Source organism: Phragmites australis, chromosome 21 (assembly GCF_958298935.1).
Source record: "Phragmites australis chromosome 21, lpPhrAust1.1, whole genome shotgun sequence".
NCBI lineage: Eukaryota > Viridiplantae > Streptophyta > Magnoliopsida > Poales > Poaceae > Phragmites > Phragmites australis.
This window is the reverse complement of record NC_084941.1, coordinates 4,180,913-4,201,524: the sequence shown is the minus strand read 5'-3', so window position 1 is coordinate 4,201,524 and position 20,612 is coordinate 4,180,913. Positions and strand designations below refer to the sequence as shown.

The following is a 20,612-nucleotide window of genomic DNA, read 5'->3' as shown; positions in this document are numbered from 1 at the left end:
TGAGAGTTATGAGTTTATGTGCCACTAGGTGCCCCATAAAAACTTAATATTTGTTAATGGTTTGGCGAGGAACAAAAGTCTCTTTAGATGGGATACCCATAATGTTGTTTGTAGTGACTGGAATGACAATAACCTAACAAATTCTATTATAAGAGCTTGGGGACTACTTTAAATGGAGATGTCATCTTAAGTGTGTGAGAGAGAAAATTGTCCCTTAGAAATATATGTTACCCTGATTTTGATGCTTTGCTTTGTGTTTCAAGGTTGCTTTGTTAGCCTCTTAATTAATATGTAATCTTATTTGCAGCTAAGAGAAGTGTACAATACTGAGAGGATTGCCTATAGATGCATAATGTGTAGTGCTATCATCTAGTTGGCAAAAATGACAAGATGTTTGCCTTGTCGCATATCTGTCGAGCAGTGAAACTTTCAAAGGTGAATATGAGGGTTTGAAAAATCAAGAATCAAGTGTTGGAAAGATTGGGAGTATTGAAAAGATGTTTGGTTTGGGAAATAACAAGAAACACTCATTTACATTATAACTTTCTCATTGTGGATTAACTGGAAGGGGAACTAGAAGTATGGAAGTTGAGCAAATGCCTCAATATCATTTTGGATGTAGACGTACTTGAAGAGCAACCATCAGGTGCAAAATCATTCACTATAGTGTTGGCAACTCTTGAAGAAAAACATGTTATTAAAAATCTAGATCAATTCAGTCCAGTTAGTTTTGCCTCCTTTGAGAGACTTCCCCTAAAGATTTTGATGTGCTAGGGGCACGAGGATGTGCAAGAAATAGCAGCTTGAAGGGAGGTGCAAGTGAAGCCAACCGGGATGAAGACTTCTGAAGATTGTAGTGTTCCTTTGAGTTTCAGTTCAATTTTTGTTACATCTCCATCTGTATGTTTTGCATTATAGTCAAGATTGATGTGTTGTAGGCTAAGTAAAAAGATGAAGCAAGGGCTCCATAAGGCTTCTAGTGACAGACTTTGCAAGGTAGCCTATTTCACAACCTTTGATTTGGTGAAGAATATGGAAATCATGCCTTGGATACCTCTATCGCTCCATAAGGCGACAACTGTTTGATTTTCTATGTGATGAACGTGTCCTTGTGATTTCAGATTGGGATATGGTGGTTACCTTTATCACTCACACGCTATATGATCATGGTCTTAGGTGCTCGCCATATGGTAGATCACTACATTAAGGGAGAGAGTGATGCTTCCTTCAACAAAGCCAAGACAAAGATTGTAATGATCATATGATGTGGCAATTAGGTTTAATAGTGTGAGGTGTTATAGGAGGTTTCTTGTGACACAGGAGACGGAGGCACATGCTATGTGCCTCTTACTCAAGAGAGTCATCTAGATGCGCATACGCCTCCTTGAAGTGTGTATGGATTGTGATTTAGTTATAGAGTTGTGAGAGACGAGCAAGTATTTCGTGAGAGTGATAGGTTAGTGGAACTGCATAATCTTTTGAAAGTGATCATAGGCCATTTCGATGAGTTTATGTGTCGTTGGGTGTCCTATGAAATCTTTTTTCTTAGTTGATGGCTTGATAAGGAACAAAAATCTCTTTAGGTGGGATACCCGTGATGTTTTTTGTAGTGACTAGACCGACAAGAACCTAACAATTTCTATTAGAAGAGCTTGACGTCCTCCTTTAAATGGAGATCCCATTTTCAGAAACATAGGTAACCTTGATTTCCATGCTTTGCTTTGTGTTTAAGGGTTGTGAGAGGCGATCAAGTCTTTAGTGAGAGTGATAAGTTAGCAAAACTATATAATCTTTTGAATTTAACGAGAGGCCATTTTGATGGGTTTATGTGCCACTGGGTGCCCTATGAGTTTTTTTTCTTTGTTGATGGTTTGATGAGGAACAAAATTTCTTTGGGTGGGATGCCCATGATGTTGTTTGCAGTGACTTGACCAACAAGAACCTAACAATTTCTATTATACGAGCTTGGGGTCCTCCTTTAAATGGAGATCCTATTTTTAGAAACATAGGTAGTCTTGATTTCCATGTTTTGCTTTGTAGTTTAGGATTGTTTTATTAGCCTCTTAATTAATATGTAATCTTATTTGCTGCTAGGAAAAATGTACAATATCGAGAGGATTGCCTGCAGATGCATAATGTGAGCTACCATCTAGTTGGCGAAGATGACAAGATGTTTACCTTCTGGCACATCAGTCGAGTACTCAAACCTTCAGAGGTGAAGATGAGTATGAAAAATCATAAATCAAGTGTTGAAAAGATTGGAGATATTCAAAAGATGTTTAGTTTGGAAAAGACTGAGCATGTCATAGAGGAGGAACACTCATTTGCATTATGGCTTTTCGTTTTGGATGAACTAAAGGGGGAACACTCATTTGCATTATGGCTTTTCGTTTTGGATGAACTAAAGGGGGAACTGGATGTACAGAAGTCAAGCAAATGCCTCGATATCATTTTGAACATAGAAGTAACTGAATAAGAACTATCGGATGCACATTCATTCACTGCAAGAGATATTCCAAAAGTATAAATGTGGAGTCCAGAATCCCCGGAGATTTGAACTGCGGTGACCACCAACGCAGAGGGTGGCGTGTGCTGCATGGCACCACCCCTTGTGATGCGCAACAATCCTATTGTTGCCCCTAGCAGCAGCCATCATCTTACAACAATATAAAAGGGGATCCCTCTACACATTTCAGGCATCAAATGTCTCAAGTCTAGAGCCAATCTCGGTGCATCTCACACTGATTTAGATTTAGTTTTCTATGCTAGTTAGGCTAGTCTAGGCGATCTAATTATACCTCAGGTTCTAATTAGATCGAGGTTTAAAGTGGGATCTGCCGCCATCAAGGTATGTCGACGATGGTACTTGTAGAGTTGTATCAATGAAGTGCAATTTACTATTGTCATGAGCTAGGGATCTCATTTTCCTTCGGTTCTAATTATCATAGTATGCTTTGTTTTTTGCTAGTTTGTGACTAGGGGTATGTTTGGTTAGAGGACAAAGTTGGATAGGATATGGTCATCCATATTTTATGAGATGATGCGACATAATTTCTTGTTTGGTAGCATGAATAAGACAATCCGATTTATTGTTTGGTTGGATGGATATAACTTGGATGTGGTTAGCTAAAATTTTGTGGCACCTGCTTGTCATATATTTAGTATTCATCAAAATATGATAATGCGATATATTGTTTGGTTGATTTAATTACAATGAATATAATGGTACAATCAGATCGTAAAGATAAACAATTTAAGAGATAATATTATTTAAAGTGCGCTAACAAAAAAATGTATTTACTCTAACCGACCATAATAGACCACATCAGCAGAGATAAAGCTCATCTAGAACATGGATGACTCCATCTAATATATTTTTTTTCGCGAATAGGCTCATCTAGCATTTAGAAGAATATTCCTCGAAGGTGGGCACCCCATCCATGCATGCCATTGAACCAAACATATTTGAAAATTGGATGGTCATATCTCATCAGGAATATCCTTCGAACCAAACACACCATAGATGACTAGCTAGTAGAAATAATCGTGGTGATTGAATATGTTAGTTGAAATAACTATGATAGTTAAGGTATAATCTAAACATGTATGTTGCTAGTCTTCGCTAGGCTTAACCTAGTTAGAAAGTCTGATATATCCTGGTTTTCTACTGATTTTATGGACTTTCAAGCGACATTTAATATTTATTAGTCGTAAGTCTACTTGCTTAGGTTATATTCACTAAAAAAACGAGAGAATCGAAATACCCTACGATGTGATAAAGAAATTATGGGTGTCTTCGTGAACTTAGTAGGTGATAATCGAGAAAAATAATAGATTTAAAGACACTTCTCATGTATCATACAATAATATCTTTCTGGCTAAGAATCATAACTAATAGCTACCGAGTTATGGCTTAATTAATATCTTGCTATGGCTTATTGATCTATTTGTTCCATATATGTTCTACATAGTCATTGCAATGGTCTTATCATGTTCTATACAATTGTATTAATGAATCGAACTAATATGTTCATATAAAGTAGCTGGTCTTGTTAGGTTTACTTATTGATCATCATAGATATGATAACCTTATAACACTTGGGGTAAAAGATTACAAACGACCTTTATGCTTACTGTAGTAATATACATAACTAACGTCAACACGTGTCCAGCTCGGACAAAAGAGGTGAAACGGATTTTTTTTTTCCTTTCAAATGGGGCCTAGCCCTGAGTTTTCCTTTCCTGAGGGGAATCGAGCGCACGACGGCGAAGATCAATCTTGGCGTCGCCTTGCGGCCGCCATTGGCGTCACCACTCGCCACCACCCTTCGGACCAGAGCCCGCCACCACCACCTCTCCGCGCAGCCGCTAGCGCGAGATGCCCTCGGGCGAGCTCTTGCTATGATCCGCGGCGCTCACCCACCCCAGCTCCGAGCAACCCGGGCGCTCTTCGCCCGGCTCTGGTCGCCGCGGCGTCTCTGCGGCGACGGTTCAGGAAACCACGGCAGCGAGAGGCCCGACACTGTACAGAGTGATGCTGGCGGCGTCCACGGGGGAGGGGAGGAGGTGGCACGGCTGGTTGCCGGCCGCGTCCCGCGAGAAGTGCTCCTCCGGCTGCCACGGCCCGGCGGCTCGTCGGAGAGCGACGACGATGATGGCGAAAATTTTTCTTCCGGTTCCGGTCCCAGCAGGAGGAGGTTCTTCGAGGATGTGAGGCTGGAGGCGGACAGGATCTTCAGGATCCTGCTGCAGGACGGCCCGGGGTTTAGCGCCCGCCAGGCGCTCGACGAAATGCGCCCCAGGGTGTCCAACGCACTGGTGAGAGAAGTGCTGTTCAGGATCGTTGCGTCCGTGGACACTGTGAATCGCGAGAGGTACCCGAAGCTGGCGTACAAGTTCTTCATGTGGGCGGGACAGCAGGAGGGGTACCGGCACGGCACGAGCATGTACAACCTCGTCATGAAGGTATTTGCTGAGTGCGGGGAGGTCAAGGCGATGTGGCGGCTGTTTGAGGAGATGGCGGACAAGGGGCTGTCTGTCTCTGCTCGGACGTTCCACCTCTTGATATGCGCCTCTGGGCAGGCTGGGTTGAGACGGAGGCTGGTGGAGAGGTTCATCAAGTCGAGCACTTTCAATTACCGTCCATTCAGGAATGCGTTCAATGCGATACTGCACACGCTTCTGACGATAGAGCAGTACTCGCTGATCGAGTGGGTTCACCAGAAGATGCTCCTCGAGGGGCACTTGCCTGATGTCTTGACGTACAATGTGGTGATGCGTGCAAAGTATATGCTCGGGAAGTTGGATCAGTTCCATCGGCTGCTTGATGAGATGGGAAAAGACGGGCTTACGCCTGACCTCCATACTTACAATCTCTTGCTTCATGTCCTTGGTAAAGGAGATAAACCCCTTGCAGCTCTCAATTTGCTGAACTATATGAGTGATGTTGGGTGTGTACCAAATGTGCTTCATTTCACAAACTTGATAGATGGTCTTGGCCGTGCTGGCAACCTAGAAGCTTGCAAGCATTTCTTTGATGAGATGATAAAAAAAGGGTGTGAACCAGATGTTGTCTGCTACACAGTTATGATCACAGGCTATGTGGCAGCTGGGGAATTTGAGGAAGCACAGAGGTTTTTTGATGATATGTTAGTGAGAGGGCAGCTTCCAAATGTGTACACATACAATTCAATGATACGTGGGCTTTGCACAGTAGGGGAGTTTGATAAAGCATTCTCTATGCTGAAGGACATGGACTCGCATGGATGCACACCAAACTTTTCAGTTTATAGTAGCCTTGTGAGCAGATTGCGTAATGCCGGGAAGGATTCTCAAGCTAATAATGTCATTAAGTACATGACAGATAAGGGCCATTATTTTCATCTGTTGTCAAGGTTTGGGGGATATAGAAGATGTTGAGATGAGATGCCCCATAATTAGATGCAGAGTTGTTCATTCCTTTGGTTGTTTCCATTTCAGAAAGATGGATAATAAGGGAGTATCCTAGAAACCAGTTGCACTCTAATTGTTGTATACTCGATGTAGCACATCCATGCGGGAGTCCTTGTCTATTGATGAACTACAGAAATGTAGTGTTGTATACTGTAATTGTTTTATGCAACAATGAAATGTGATAGGATGGTAGTCATTAGTAATGAATCCTGATTCACTAGTCCTAAATAGAATACCCAATCTTTGTTCTGTTGCACTGTTGTTGATCTACTCCTAATCCTAGGCTCCCAAACTATATGGCATTCACTCTTATTGTTAGCGTATGTTTCTAGTGTTAATAACTCATTCTAATAAAATATCAGGCAACTAGTTTTACTAGATACAACAGTACATTATCTGGTTAAGTAATCTGCCTTCAAACTTTTACTTTTTCTATGATTTGATAGAATGAGAAACATTCTATACTGCTCTCTGCTCTCATTTATGCCAACCGTAGCATAGGCTTAGTAGATTACATGTCAGAAATCAGACAACATCCATCAATGAATTGTACACTATCTTGTAGCACTAAGAGGTGGAAGTCTATGCAATGTTGCCCCTTGCTTCTACTGTTCTAGGTCTTGGCAACATATCATAACTTGACCGTTTTATTGTTATGCAATGCCTGTTTAAAAGTTTACCTTGTTACATGGCAGCTTAATAATTAAATACAGTTCGACTTAATGTCATTTTCCAAGACTTGGTATGTCCAGTCCTCCATCGCTTCTGATGTTGAAAGAGTTTTCATATGATTCATCTGTTGCGTGCAGGTCTGCACAATAGCCATCCTTTTGTGTTATTTGAATTTCTTAATTAATGTTAGTTCCTTGAAGATTGAGCATTTCGTCCAAATTGGTGAGATAGGGAGCATAAATGCTAAAAGTCAAAGCTATTGCGTAGTAACTTCTATTTTTAAGTAATCTGTACTCCGTAGTGTAACATTAGGTAGTAACTTATATATATATATATATATATTTAAAGGAGCGATGATGCTATATTGCTATATGCTTTATAGTTTTATCATTTCTTCTCCTCCTCCTCTTCTTTCTTTTCCTCTTTTTTCTTTTCTTTCTTTTCTTCCTTCTTTTCTTCTTTTGCAGGCCCAACAGACACAATGTCAACCTTCCCAACCTTCTTTGCAATTGCCACAGTGTCCATTTCACCTATGATGGTCATCTTATTCTCCTTCAGAATCGCTTCTATGGAATCAATACCTGTGCACAAAATGAGGTATGTGTAGTATCAAATTTTCTTGCTGACATAATAATACCTTTTCTTTTGCCGTTCCTGACCTGTTCACCCCTTTCTATAAAGATATGTGTTTTCCATTATATGTGGTGTTATGACATGGCATGCAGAAAGCCAGATCAGGAAAATATTCTTTCGAAGACTATAATTGGCATACATAATACATCTGACAAAAACTATCTCCCCTTGCAATGAAGATGGAGTACACAAGTTGCCATTTTTTTATTTGCCAATATACAAGTTTTTGTGTTTATGTATTGGTATGAACAATCCAGTTCTTTTGTCAAACATATACCAACCTCATGTACGATTATTCACCTGCAAACGGCCCATATAAATGAATTTCATGCAAAATGAGTAGCCTTTTTCATATGCTTAACTAAAGCATGTGGACCTACACCTACTGAATGGGTCCTCATATTTGTGTTAATATTTGAGACAAACAAATCCCATCTAACATGATTGCTCCTCTCAAGTTTCCACCTAAAACCCATGGTGATCATTTCAAGTATGTGAATTACAGATTCAATGATGAGCAAACAGTGAAAGGAATGTATGCTACTTTATGCAAATAGAATATCTAATGTCTTTTGGATCAAAACATGTTTCTCAAGTTTCAACATCAAAGCAATCCATTATCAAAAGAACAGCAAAACAATCAGAGGGTGCAAATTGTTACCGTAAATGTCTGCAACAGCTTCAATGGCCAAGCAACACCTTCTGCTGCAAATTGACCAAGCAACACAGAGGTAAGAGCAATCGAAAAAACTGAAGAACCAGATTAGGAGGAAGAGTTCTGCATACCTGAGCCATCTAAAAGCTCTGGATTGAGTGGAGGAGGGGAAAGGCAGAGGCTATGCTTGAGAATGCCTTGCAGACGTATGTACAACGAGAAGAAACCAAAGCTGATGATGCTGGTGGATTCCTTTATATGAAGGAGCAAGTGCACTTGCCGGTCTGTTCTTATTGCTGAATAGGCAAATAGGCTAGGGGCCTGTTTTGGTTGAGACTTCAGGGTGAGGTTATTTATTTTGCTAACCATGTTTCTATAAAAGGAAAAATTATTGCACGATTCTATGTGTGGTTGCCCCGATTCAGTGCTGATGGGCGATGAGTCAGACTTATATCACTTTTCTGTTGCAAAATGACTAATAATTCCACCTCGCCTACGTCTGCATTGGAGAAGAGGTACCAAATTGTTACCCCTAATTCATTTTAGAAAAAAAAATTCTATTTTTCATCCCTTAACTATTGCTACGGTTTAATTTTCATCCATCAACTTTAATACCAGAAATATTTCATTCTTAAACTTTTAAAACCATTTAGAATTCGTCCCTCAGTCCACTTTTGAGTAGTTTTGCACAAGTGACATGTATGACTAGGATCCTACGTGGTCCGAACATGCTGAGTCAGCCACCCCTTCATCTCTGTCTCTCTCCTCGGCGGTGCGATGACGAGCGTCAATGGTGGAATCAGGACAACGGCGACGGCTCACCTTGGCAGCTCGCGACTGAAACTGATGCTTAGGGAAGCTCCACGGGGTCCTAAGGAAGGTGCATGCAAGGTGGATTGATCGGAGACGCCTCAGATTGACGGTCATCGGAGAGGGACGACGACCGAAGCAGGGCGTCGATGATGGGGACGATTGGCTAATTCCAGTTGAAACTGAGCACGACAGATGGTGAGGCAGGGGAAGGTGGTACTCAACTACTCATAGAGAAGAAAGAACGAGGATTGGCTCACCAGGCTGCGAGAACCATCGTGCGCGACGACGATGGTTTCTGCGCGGAGGAAGATGACGCGCGACTTCGGTCGGCTTGCAATCCGCCACGGATGGCTAAAATGGATCCCCAGGAAGGTGTGGAACACGTTCTCATCGTCTTCATTGGCCGGCGATGGCTTGTAGTGACGGTGCGACGACGAGCAGTGGCGGTGGAAGCAGGACAACGACGACGGCTCACCTCTGCAGCTCATGACTTAAACTGGCTGACAGGTGGGCTCTAATGTGGGAGAGGCTAAGTCAACATGGTCAAGCCACGTGGGATGCAAGTCAGCAGTGCCACATGTGCAAATCACTCTGAAATAGGTTGAGGGACGAGTTATGGATGGTTTTAAATATTGGAGGACGAAAGATTTCTGGTATTAGAGTTGAAGGACGAAAATTAAACCGCAACGATAGTTGAGGGACGAAAAATAGACTAATTTCTTCATTTTAACATCGTGAAATGCGATGGTTGACACCATTCTTTCTTTTTGGGGAATGGTGTCATTCTTTCTGGACACCTGTTGTGAAGTCCCTCTTGTTCTGAGTCTGAATCTGTGTGTCTACAGCTGCTGTGTGGAATTGTAAGGACTGCAACAAGCTGATACCAATCGACTGCGCCACCGTATGCACAAACGACAGGGGATTTTATTCCAGAGGAGGTTGGCTGACGGGGCATGGCAAAAACGGAGTCGTCGTCGTTGGCACTGGCGTAAGTGGGCCGTGGTGGTGACTGAGGACGGTTGGTGTCTCTTTACCTGGTGCGATTCGGTTCTTTATACGATTCCATTTTGAGCGAGTGATGTGTAACAGTTGCGAGTGACATGTTTTTTTTTTCCAAAAGGATGGCATGAGAAGAGAATGGATCTAGTTTATGAGGAAAATCAGATCTTGAAACCATACAATTGCTCAGTTAATTAGAGGGAAAATCAACAAAATCCCCAAAATGAAAGGACGACACCGGATCAACTACAACAGAAACAACCATAAAACGGCTCACACACCACTTAGCATAGATCCACAATGATAGGGTCTAGCATCGGTCATCGTTGCCCAGCTTATCGCAAAGGACACAACAACTCTGACATCCATAGCGGACCACGACCACCCACCCACCATCAATATGCTCACGTCCAAAGGCACCATTGGCACCTTGAGACATATCCTTGCTTCATGTCATCGTTGCCTAGCTCCGTCGTACCATCAATGCAGTAGCTCCGGCTCCACCTCCATAAGCTCCTCTCAAAGCGTGCCAGGCGTCCCTCAGAACAGAAACACACAACTCCTTCCGAGCCTCCAAAAGGCTAGGTGAGATCAAAGCCATCGTTGAACTGGCCAAAGCTGCACCAAAAGGCCGGTGGCCACTAAAAGTTATGATGGATTTTCAATGCGACGCCTTCGAGGAGGACACGACGTTTTTGCGCCACCATCTCAGGGCTTTCACCTGGAGAATCCCCCACGGGTGGGACGAGGAAAAAAAAGCCACAACAACACCTCCAGGGAGGAGAGCTGCGCCCAAGAACGTTACCATCGTCGACACCGATAAAATGACGGGCAAGGCTTTCGCCCGTGTCTCCCCCATCCCACACACCTTTTAGCAGCAGCCGCACTTCATCGCCATGTACTTGCCCGTCCCCGAATCACAGTGCCACCAAGCTCCCTGTGGGCCAGATCTGAGAAAGGAGAGAGATCAAGCAAGGGGAGGAACTTGACAGCGACACAGGTTGGGATGGAGAAGCGCTTGGCGCCTGGCGACGGAGGAGCGGCCACCCCAACGGCCCCGAAGGGGGCCGCATGATAGGCGTCCCCACAACGTCGCCAAGGCTGGCGACCTCGGGCGGCCACCGCGAGCCTCCGCCGAGGCGGCCGAACGGGTAGAGCCATCGGCGAGTCGAGAGCAACTATAGTGCGACATTCGACTTAGGCAACAGGGGTGCCAAGCGGAGCAAGAACACACCGTTGCCGCGAAACCACCCACGGCCGAGCCCCACAACACCATAGCGAGCACCACCACCACCCTCTCCTGCCCGGGCACGAGGGTGGTAGCTGGGGCGGCCACCGCGCACCGAGGCAGCAGCGGCACGCAGCGGAGGCGAGGGCGGCCACCGTGCACCGAGGCAACAACAGTACGCGGCGGGGGCGGCGAGTGACATGTCTCAGGCGTTCTATAATTTAGTAGAAGGAGGGGAAATTTGGCTCAAGAGCATCCAGGAGGAACCATACTTGTGCGGCTGGAAATGACCTCATGAGTTGTTTGGCACAGGACATAATAAAAACTCGAAGACTCTACCTCTCGTAGAGCTCCAGCTTGTTTGGATCATACTATGCTGATTGGCGTGCCTATGCTGTGCCCAATGAGGTTTCCATGATGGTGGATCGGCGGAGGTTCGCCGGTGACGACCTTATGGCGTTGGTTATCGATTAGACCAAGTTGTCGGTTGTTGACACTGAACCACCGAAGGTGCTCAAGACGGCGGGGGAAACAGGCGACACCTCCCAAAAATTCTATCACGCTCTAGTCCCTGCAACAGAACCCCATTCTACCCTATGGTCTACTAGGCAACCTCTTGGCTTGAAGGCCATCTACAGGGAGGAAGTACGGACGCCGCTGGCGAGGAGCACGGGAAGGGGACATACGAAGGTGGGGCAGGGCCATGTAGGCGTCCAAAGGGAGAGGGGAATGAGGAGATGCTCATTGGTGCTAGCAGAACATGCAGAGGTGATAGGCGCGCAGGAATCCCACGACGGTGGTACCCTTCATCGTGCCCGGCGACGATTTCAATGAAAATCAAAGGGCAGATCTATGACGTTTCCCCGAGCAGATTGCTCTACTAACCATGGCCTCTAATTCTTCATCCATCTCATTGCAACGTTGTTCTGCTTTGCAGTAGTCTTTTATGGTTGTGCCGTCTGAAATCTTTCAGAGGTTTGTTCTGATCGATTGTTTCAATGAAAATCAGTAGTTCATTCTCTTCAGTGTAGAACTGGTGCTCTATAAAACTCTACACTGCTAAATTGACTAGTCAGTGTTCTTAATTTGAAGGGTTCTTCTATTCTACCAATGCGAAGTGAAGAAGGCACTATTCTGAATGTGGGATGTCAGAGAATTGTAGGTTATCACTAACTAAGTGGATTGAGACTGGTATGGTGGAAATTTCTTTGTTTTGGAGAATGGTTTTTGTAAATTGAAGCAAATGTTTGTCTAGCCAGTCAAACAAATGGCGAATTATTTTACCTCAAATCCTATCAGGATACTAGTTAATGAGATGTCTCAGAAAACATTTAGATATGCAAAGAAAACAAGTGTACTCAATCCTGCAAATATATTTCAAATTGTCATGTGATGGAACTTCATCCACATAGTATGTTCAGGATTGATTTTGTGTCCTATTTTGAATTAACCCACAATATTTGATAGTCTATCTTGCCAGTAAACATATATTACAAACCTATGCGAAACACGATTTTCAAAGACATGATGAGGAAATATCAGAGTATCGGATATGGGTACAACTGTGTTAGGGAAGTATTGGTGATACATATTTACTAACACTCCTTGGTATCGATTGACTTGGAAGTCGAGTGTACTATGATATACCAAAGAAGTATATTGAGTACCCACACTTCCTTTGGTGATATCAGCAAGATCATAGTTATGTTTCTCCTTTTTCTTTTCCTTTTTCTTGCACATACTTTTTTTTGGTTGTATCAGCAAGAACATGGCTATGTCCTTATTTTGTGTTCTATAAAAACTGAAGCTTGTTGGTTTCTCCTTATAGATAGTATAACTATAGTCCATGGACACTTCTACTTGGAAACACAAAATTGTGCGAACAATGTGACAAAATTTGAACACAAAATATATCCTACATATTGTGCTTGATTTCTACTGGACATGTGTTTAGTAATTCTGAATCGGTTTTATGATAGTTTTTTTCTTCTCGAAAACATTTTTGTGTTAGTTTTTGTCAACTTAATGTCATAGTGATACATATCTCATTCTCAAATGACGTCTAACCTAATAATTCCTATTTGGATGGAATCATGACTTTCATGTGATACTACTGGAAGTTTGTGGAGAGCAACAATTCCTTTGAAATATGGTACTTGTTTATAAGCTGCATTGGATTTCTCATTCGGCTTGTTGAAACATGAGTCATGAATAGGCCTTTGTTCTCTTCGATGAAAATAACTAGATAATGTACCCCTTGCAGACTTGCAGTTCAAATCACATGTAAATATCATGGGTCTTGTCATGTACCGTTACAAAATTTAAATATATGTTTGTATTCCAAGGATATTTGCATTAATTTACTGTTTGTTCAAAGCCTTTATAATCACTTATTGTTTTCGCCTTGAAGAAGATGACATCGCAATTTACTTGCACAACACATTTGTGTTTGACACTGATTTTTTTCGTTGGCTCTGATCCATTTTCTCTAAGCAGGATGTTCTATGGACTTGGCGGAGCATATGCGTTGTTCGCTGGAAAGATGCCAGCAGGGCATTGCCCAAGAAGTCCTTTGAACCGTAGGATCTAACTGGTGATATATCTGGCCTTACGCCATTCGAGCTCGGTTCCTTGAATGACTGGGAGTACAAAGTTCACCAGCAAGTATGTGAAGGTAGGAACCATAAGAAGGACAACACCTGCAGAAGAGGGTTATGGTATCATCTTGCCTGAAATACGGGGAGAAGCTGCTGAGTTCGAGCCCGAACCGAATTAAGATGATGCACCATAAAACACACAATGACATCTGTGTTTTGAGTGAAAGAACGAAATGGAGGGGTGGGACACTGCTGATGAATGTTCCAAAGGGAGTTAGAAACCGGATGCCTCCTAGCTGTTGCATGCGTCAGGCCTGATGCTTGCAGAAATGGCACTTAATTTTACATGACTAGTATATGTGTATTCCAGAGTAGAACTGAATGGTTGAATTTGAAGGGATCACTGCTCTAGTTCATTGTTTTCATGTTAAAAACAATGAGAAGGCACTTGCAGCCGAAGAGAAGCTGAGGGAGGTAGTTGCAGAGGAGGTGAAAGAGAAGGAAGCTCCAACTGACAAAGAAGCCGCAACTGACGAAGGCGCCAGGGAAAGTTAGACTATTAGAGTGTACCAGTACTTGTTGCATTTGCAGCAATAATCAGACATGGTCCCATTCGGTTCATATCAGGGCCCGGAAATCTTCTCTTATCAGCAACTTAGCCTATGTAATTGGATATGCAATTTTCACCAGTGCCATGTGCCTGGAGGTACTGGTACTTTATATTATTAGCCGTCATTAGGGATTAGGAGTATAAGGACATCTGTGTGTCAGTGTTAACTGGACATGGATATAGATACAACTGTCAGAATCCAATATGGATTTGGGTGTCTGATTCGGCAAAGAAAAATTGGACATGCGAAATATAACTTGGAATCCGGTACGTGTATCGGAATCTAGACTTAGATTTAGGATGTCTGATTGACGAAAAAAATTGCACACGGGTGTCCAGTAATAGTGCTAGGTGTGCACCCCTTTTTGTTAAGCCACTCGTGTCTCCAGTGCGGCTGGTGACGAAGCCGCGGGACTCGCTCCGGCCCACGCTCCGATGGCTTCTCTCCTAGGGCCATCACGGGCCACTTGTGTTGGAGGGCGGAGAGAGAAGGGGGGGGGGACATAGGGCCTCCTCGTGTGTGTCATCACCAGTGAGGGCCATATTTGGCCATGACTGAGAGTGGAGCACCAGATCTGGTGTTGCTCAGCCAGAGATGGCTCCGAAGTGGCTGGTGACGCCGACACTGAGCTCGGTCTGGTCCACGCGTTGCCGCCTTCTCTTCGGAGGCTGCGTCGGAAGCGGAGCACCAGATCTTGCGTTGCCCGGCCGGAGACGGCTCCGTGCGGCTGGTGACGCTGCCGCTGACCTCGGTCTGGTCCACACGTCGCCGCCTTCTCTTCGGAGGCTGCCAGAGGCTGCATCGGAAGTGGAGCACCAGATCTTGCGTCGCCTGGCCGGAGACGGCTGGTGACGCTTGATAAGAGTTTTGGAGGTAGTACAGATTCTATAAAGTACTTTTGAAAATCGTCCGTTCCAAGCAGGCTCTTATCGTTTAGCTTGCAAATTTCGCAAGCAGCAGTACAATTTCATACATTTCGTTTGGAAATCCTTCGTTCCAACCAGGCTTTCTTGCCTAGCTTGCAAATTTCGCAAAGTGACAGATTTTACAAAAGTCGTATGAAAATCATACGTTCCAACCGATCCTTACTGGTCGTGCGTGCGTTTGTTGGCGAGCCCCATGCTCAGTCATATGCTCAGCCGAAGAGAAGCCGAGGGAGGTTGTTGCGGAGGAGGTGAAAAAGAAGGAAGCTGCAGCTGACGAAGGCCCCAAGGAAAGTTAAGAGTGTACCAGCACTTGTTGCACTTGCGGCAATAAGCAGACACGGTCCCATTCGGTTCATGCCAGGGCCCTGAAATCCTCTCTTACCAGCAACTTAGCATAGTAATTGGATATGTAATTTTCACCAGTGCCATGGGCATGGAGGTGTTGGTGCTCTATATTTTTAGTCGTCATTGGGGATTTGGAGTATAAGGACATCTGGGTGTGCATCCCTTTTTGTTAAGCCTCTGCTAATATACTTGGTCGTGGTAAATAAGAGTTATTTTAGTATTCTCCGTTGCATTTGCAGTTCTGTATGGTCTTGCAAATCCTCGTATGTGCAGGTAAATCACGCATTGCATTGCCACATGCCACATGCATGAGTTCCTATATGTTCCTACTTTGTAGTGTTTTTACTTTCGTAGGAAAGAACACATCCACTATAACTAGATATGGATTCCTTGCAAAAATCCACACACACGGGGTTCTCGTGAAAATCTTGTGGAAATAATGTTTTTCCAAATGTGATTCTTTTTAGCTAGACTAATTCCGAGTCAAAGCCATGTGTTCAAGGACTTGAATGGCATGAAAAAGTTGGTGTTGGCATGATGCATTCTCAATTCAACATACAAGGGAGTGGCCTCTGCTTGGAAACTGATATTGGTAGGTCCTTCCTAATCCATTGTTATAACTACTTTGTTAATCATGGTTAGCTCTTATGAATAGAGAGCCTTTACAGTACACCATGATACTAGATGGTGGAGAGTATCATTGTTGTGATCCAACCGTCCATTTTAGTAGGTATTATTGTAATTATCTTGGTACCCTTAAGGGTAATTACGTCATTGACTGACCGGACTTCGGACCTTCGCCACCCATCGATCGGCCGACGGAGGGTGAAAACCCTAATAAATGAAATGAACAGAATAAGTGAAAGCTTATCCGAAGAATAAACTAACATTTTGATCTTCCCTAATTAAACATATAATTTACAAATTTATCATATTTTTTTTCCAATCCTACCCTTATGATACTCTTTAATGATACATATGATACTGGTGGGCGATAGAGTATCATTAGGCCAATCTAAACCACCAGATAAAGAAAATGGACGGCATGCAATTATTTAGGTGTACCGTAAAAATCTTCTATAAATATTTTGTGCCCTATTTTTCTCGTAGATTTCTACTCTTTCACTGTGCAATGTCCCAAGAGTTCTAGGCCAGCACATAGCAAGCCCAGTACTTATACTTTTCCTTCTTATACTAAGATAGTCCATTTATCCCTCGTAAGAAAAAGAACAGTTAATTTTTCACTCACTATATTTTTTTCAGCTAGCAGGTATCGGTAGAATCGTCAGGAAATACTTGTGAAAGAAAAGAAGAAGAAAAAAAAAGCTGAAAAAGAAACAGCATCCCTGACGTATTGGGGTTGACGCGCTGTTCTACTGGTGGGCTTGCAAGCAGAAGAAGGCAACATGCGTTGGGCTCCGGCCCATTAAATTCCAGTGCGCTCGACCGAGCAGAGTACGCAACGCATTTAGTCCCACCTTGCCCAGCCAGGCAGCGCGGAGGCGTCGACATGCTATATAACACGACCCAGGGCACCATTCTCAGGCATACCTTTCTCGGCCTTTTGGCTAAGATCAAGTGTAGTATCTGTTCTTATCAGTTTAATATCTGTTATGTGGGCCATGTGTCCACTTTGATATTAAATTTATTTTTTGTGGGGTAGGGCCCACTACAGTGGCTTGCCTCTGGGGCTCTCAAGCGTCGCTCAGGCGTTGCACTACTGCCTGAGCCTGGCGCACCCCAACCAAATCTCAATTATAAAATTTCTATCGGATTTGAATTTAAGTTGCAGCTAACGTGAACTAGAACGCCACTTGGAATTGGTCCCTTTGTTTGATTTTGTCTGTACCTATGCAGTAGCGGCGCGGTGAGCAGCTGGGCGCCGACGAGGAGCACGCTAGTGCAGCTGCGGCGGTTGCGGTTTACAAGGTGTGTCCGGTCTCCCTGAGCCTGCCAGTACCGCTGGTTGCTTTCCTTGAGCCTGGCATTTAAATCTTTATCTTGATGCACTATGAAAGTGAAGAATCAGTGTTTCGAATGTATGGTGCCAAAGAACTGTATATAGTCACATACTAAGGGGTTTAAGACAGATCTGGTGGAAGTATATCTGTTTTGGAGATTGGATTTTCAGAATTGCAGCGAAGTATTTTTTAATGAATCGTAGCAAATTCTTATCTGGCAAATCAAACTAGTAGTGAATTATTACCTCAGATGCTATCATGCTACTTATCAATGAGATGTTTGAGGAAACATGTGTACTGCAATTCTACAAACATATAGTACCTGATAGCCTTATACTGTCCAGTAAATTGATGTTACCAATAGTGGATATCGTTTGACTGGGGACTTTTGAGTTTACTACGAAATGCCAAATAAGTATCATCTTTTGCTGTGTATTCTATTAATCCAAAGTTTGCTGATTTGTCCTCCTAGATAGTTTATAACCGTGGACCATTCTAATTAGAAACCGAAATTGTCCGGAAGAATTGCAACAATTTGTAATGTCCAAAACTAACTATATTTTTTATTAACTTCTACATGGCATGTCTTCAGTACTCATCTGATTTTGTGTGCAAACAAACTTGGTTGCTGTCGGTTTTATGCTTAGTGACAACTATTTGAGTCTCAATGACGTGTGACCTAATTTTTCCTGTCTAGATGGAATCATGACATTCATGTGGTACTGCTGGATGTTTTGGAGACGAGCAATTCCTATGAAGAAGATATTATATACATATAAGTTGCATTGAACTTTACATGAGGCTTGTTGAAACGTCAAGCTTGAATATGCTATTGTTTTCTCCAATTAAAACAATTAGCTAATGTACCCCTTCCAATTCAAAGCGCATGTTGATATCATGGGTTTGGTTGTTTACGATTATATTAAATTGTATTGCCACACTGCAAGGATACTAGTATTGATATCGGTTCATAGTTGCCATAATCACCTACAGTTTTTGCTTAGAGTATATATGACATTTGCAATTTACTGTACAGACCTGTATAACACATTGTGTTTGGTCATATTACATGAAGCTTCCCTGTCAATAACTCGATCTGCTCTGTGCAGGATGTTCTACAGACCTGGTGGAGTATATGATGAATTGTCCGCTGGTAAAGATGCGAGTAGGGCACTGACCAAGATGTCCTCCGAGCCGCAGGATCTGACTGGCGATATATCTAGGCTTACACCATTCCAGCTTGGTTCCTTGAATGACTGGGAGTACAAGTTCACCAGCTAGTACATGAAAGTGGGAACCATAAGAAGAACAACGCCTGCAGATGAGGGTTACGGTAGCATTTCACCTGAAATACGGGAGGAAGCTGCTGCTCCCGAGCCCGAGCCTGTGCCGAACGAAGACGATGCATCATGAAACGCACAAAGACATCCGAGCTCTGAGGGGAGGAACGAAATTTAGGGCGGGGCACTGCTGATGAATGCTCCAAAGAGAGTCAGAAACCGAATGTCAGTTCCTATATGCTGCATTCGTCAGGCTTGATGTCAGTTACTTTCCTGTTCTCCGACTGTCTAGTCTTCGATTTGGTTGGCTAGTGCTATAGATGCTATGCAGTTTAACTGATTAGGCTTGACAAAACAAAAACAGGGTTCTTGCTCACTTCTGCAATTTCACGTCTAACTGTAACACATGTGCTGTGTGTGGGCTTGATCTATGGACAGTGGGTCCCACATGTAAGTGTGTGAGAGAGGAGGCATATAAGCCAGCATCATGTACAGAGGAAAAGGGAATGGAAAATAAATTGAAGTCGAGTTTCTCTTTCCTATTCTTCCCCAAGTCTGTTCTGGTGAAGGCTGTAGATCATCTCACGTCCCGGTCCTCACCACCGGCGGCCACATGAATCTGTCGTTTGTGCACGACATATCCTGGCTTATCTTGTTTTGAACGAAAAGTTTTGCTAGTTTGTGCACATAAGAATCAACCCGCGCAAAAGAAATTTTTGCCTGCCAGATCAGGAATCACTTCTTCGCGTCCAGAATTTGAGGTGAATCCGCGTCTTGGACAATAAAGCTGCAGAGCACAGATGTGCTGGTAGACCCGTATCCGTGTGAACAAAAGGCAAAGCAATCTCTTCTCTTCTCCGATGAGAAGTTCCTCTCAGATGATGCCACTGTCAGTTCTTAGGCGTGATCTTGTGCGATTCTAGGGGAAGTCCACCCGTCAAGACAAGTGTTACGAAAAAGGCCCAAGGCGACGAAATGTGACCCACCCTGGCATCATGTAGAGTGCTAATCTTATTTGGCTCGCCTTCCTTGGTTCAACTACAGAACCAGCAAACTCTGCGACAGATACTCGTATCATGCCCAGGGGACCAACAAACTACAAGTTGATCATCTGCGGAACTCCGGCGGCCGGCGCAGCAAAGACGCAGCAGGATGAACGTCCTGGGGTGTTTCGTTCGTTCGGATTACTTTAGGGCCTTCTTTGTAAAATGTATCACCTGGAGTAGTTGCTTGTATGGCCTTTGTTGTAATTTGGCACTTCTCCAGAGTGGTTGATGCAAATCCAGAGGGTGTAAGCGTGAGATCTTATCAATGCTTCTGGTCCCTTCCCCAAAAAAACTATAAGTTTTTTTTTGCTACGCTCGGTTGGCGTTCGATCATAACAAGAAGTGAAGCAGGGCCATATGTACAGGTAACTTCAGCACCACAGTGAAGGCATGCATATGCATCTGACTGGTTCTTTCTCTTGGTGGCAATATCTTATCGCACTTGATTAATAGTTGTACAACCTGTGCAATCAAGAATCATGTGGAAAAAAAAAGGTCTACCAGATCAGGAAGCACTTCTTCACGGTCAGAACTTGAAGTGAATCCGTGTCTGCTGAGGCCCGTACCGATGGCGGTTGCACAGGGTCCTCATTTGAAGCTTCTTGATGGTGACAGTTAACTGATCATTAGCATTGGAGAATAGTGCACATTGTACCTCATAGATCATAACCATTCAGGTAACATAGCATCCTTCGGGAAGAGGTCAATTTTAGAGAAGTACCCATTGCCTTTTGTTTATGCCGAATGTGTATTCAAACACCTCCAACACTATTGTAGCACTAGATTTAGGAGAGTTAGCTTCCAGGCAGCTTGAGTACGCTAAGTGAAACACAAGTGCTGAGCAAGATCTCAACTAGAACGTCTAAATGGATCGTGACTACTGGGCCGATCCAA

At 43.5% G+C, this 20,612-nt stretch overlaps 1 protein-coding gene, 1 long non-coding RNA gene and 1 other non-coding gene across 3 annotated transcripts; all 3 read left to right on the top strand.

The window, feature by feature from the left end:
- The first annotated feature begins 4,218 nt into the window (after positions 1–4,218).
- LOC133904105 (pentatricopeptide repeat-containing protein At3g60050-like) lies at positions 4,219–6,208 on the top strand. Its single transcript, XM_062345592.1, has one exon. The coding sequence runs from the start codon at positions 4,402–4,404 to the stop codon at positions 5,917–5,919; it is 1,518 nt and encodes a 505-aa protein (XP_062201576.1). The 5' UTR covers positions 4,219–4,401; the 3' UTR covers positions 5,920–6,208.
- Positions 6,209–16,978: 10,770 nt separating this feature from the next.
- LOC133904206 (U2 spliceosomal RNA) lies at positions 16,979–17,175 on the top strand. The gene has a single exon (XR_009907438.1). It is a non-coding gene; the product is annotated as a U2 spliceosomal RNA (small nuclear RNA).
- Positions 16,985–19,208, top strand: LOC133904081 (uncharacterized). Its single transcript, XR_009907390.1, has 2 exons — positions 16,985–17,360; positions 18,502–19,208. It is a non-coding gene; the product is annotated as an uncharacterized LOC133904081 (long non-coding RNA).
- The last annotated feature ends 1,404 nt before the right edge of the window (positions 19,209–20,612 follow it).

Bases quoted from the DNA above. Each gene is read 5' to 3' on its own strand.
- LOC133904105 (XM_062345592.1), top strand. From the start codon at position 4,402: ATGATCCGCGGCGCTCACCCACCCCAGCTCCGAGCAACCCGGGCGCTC.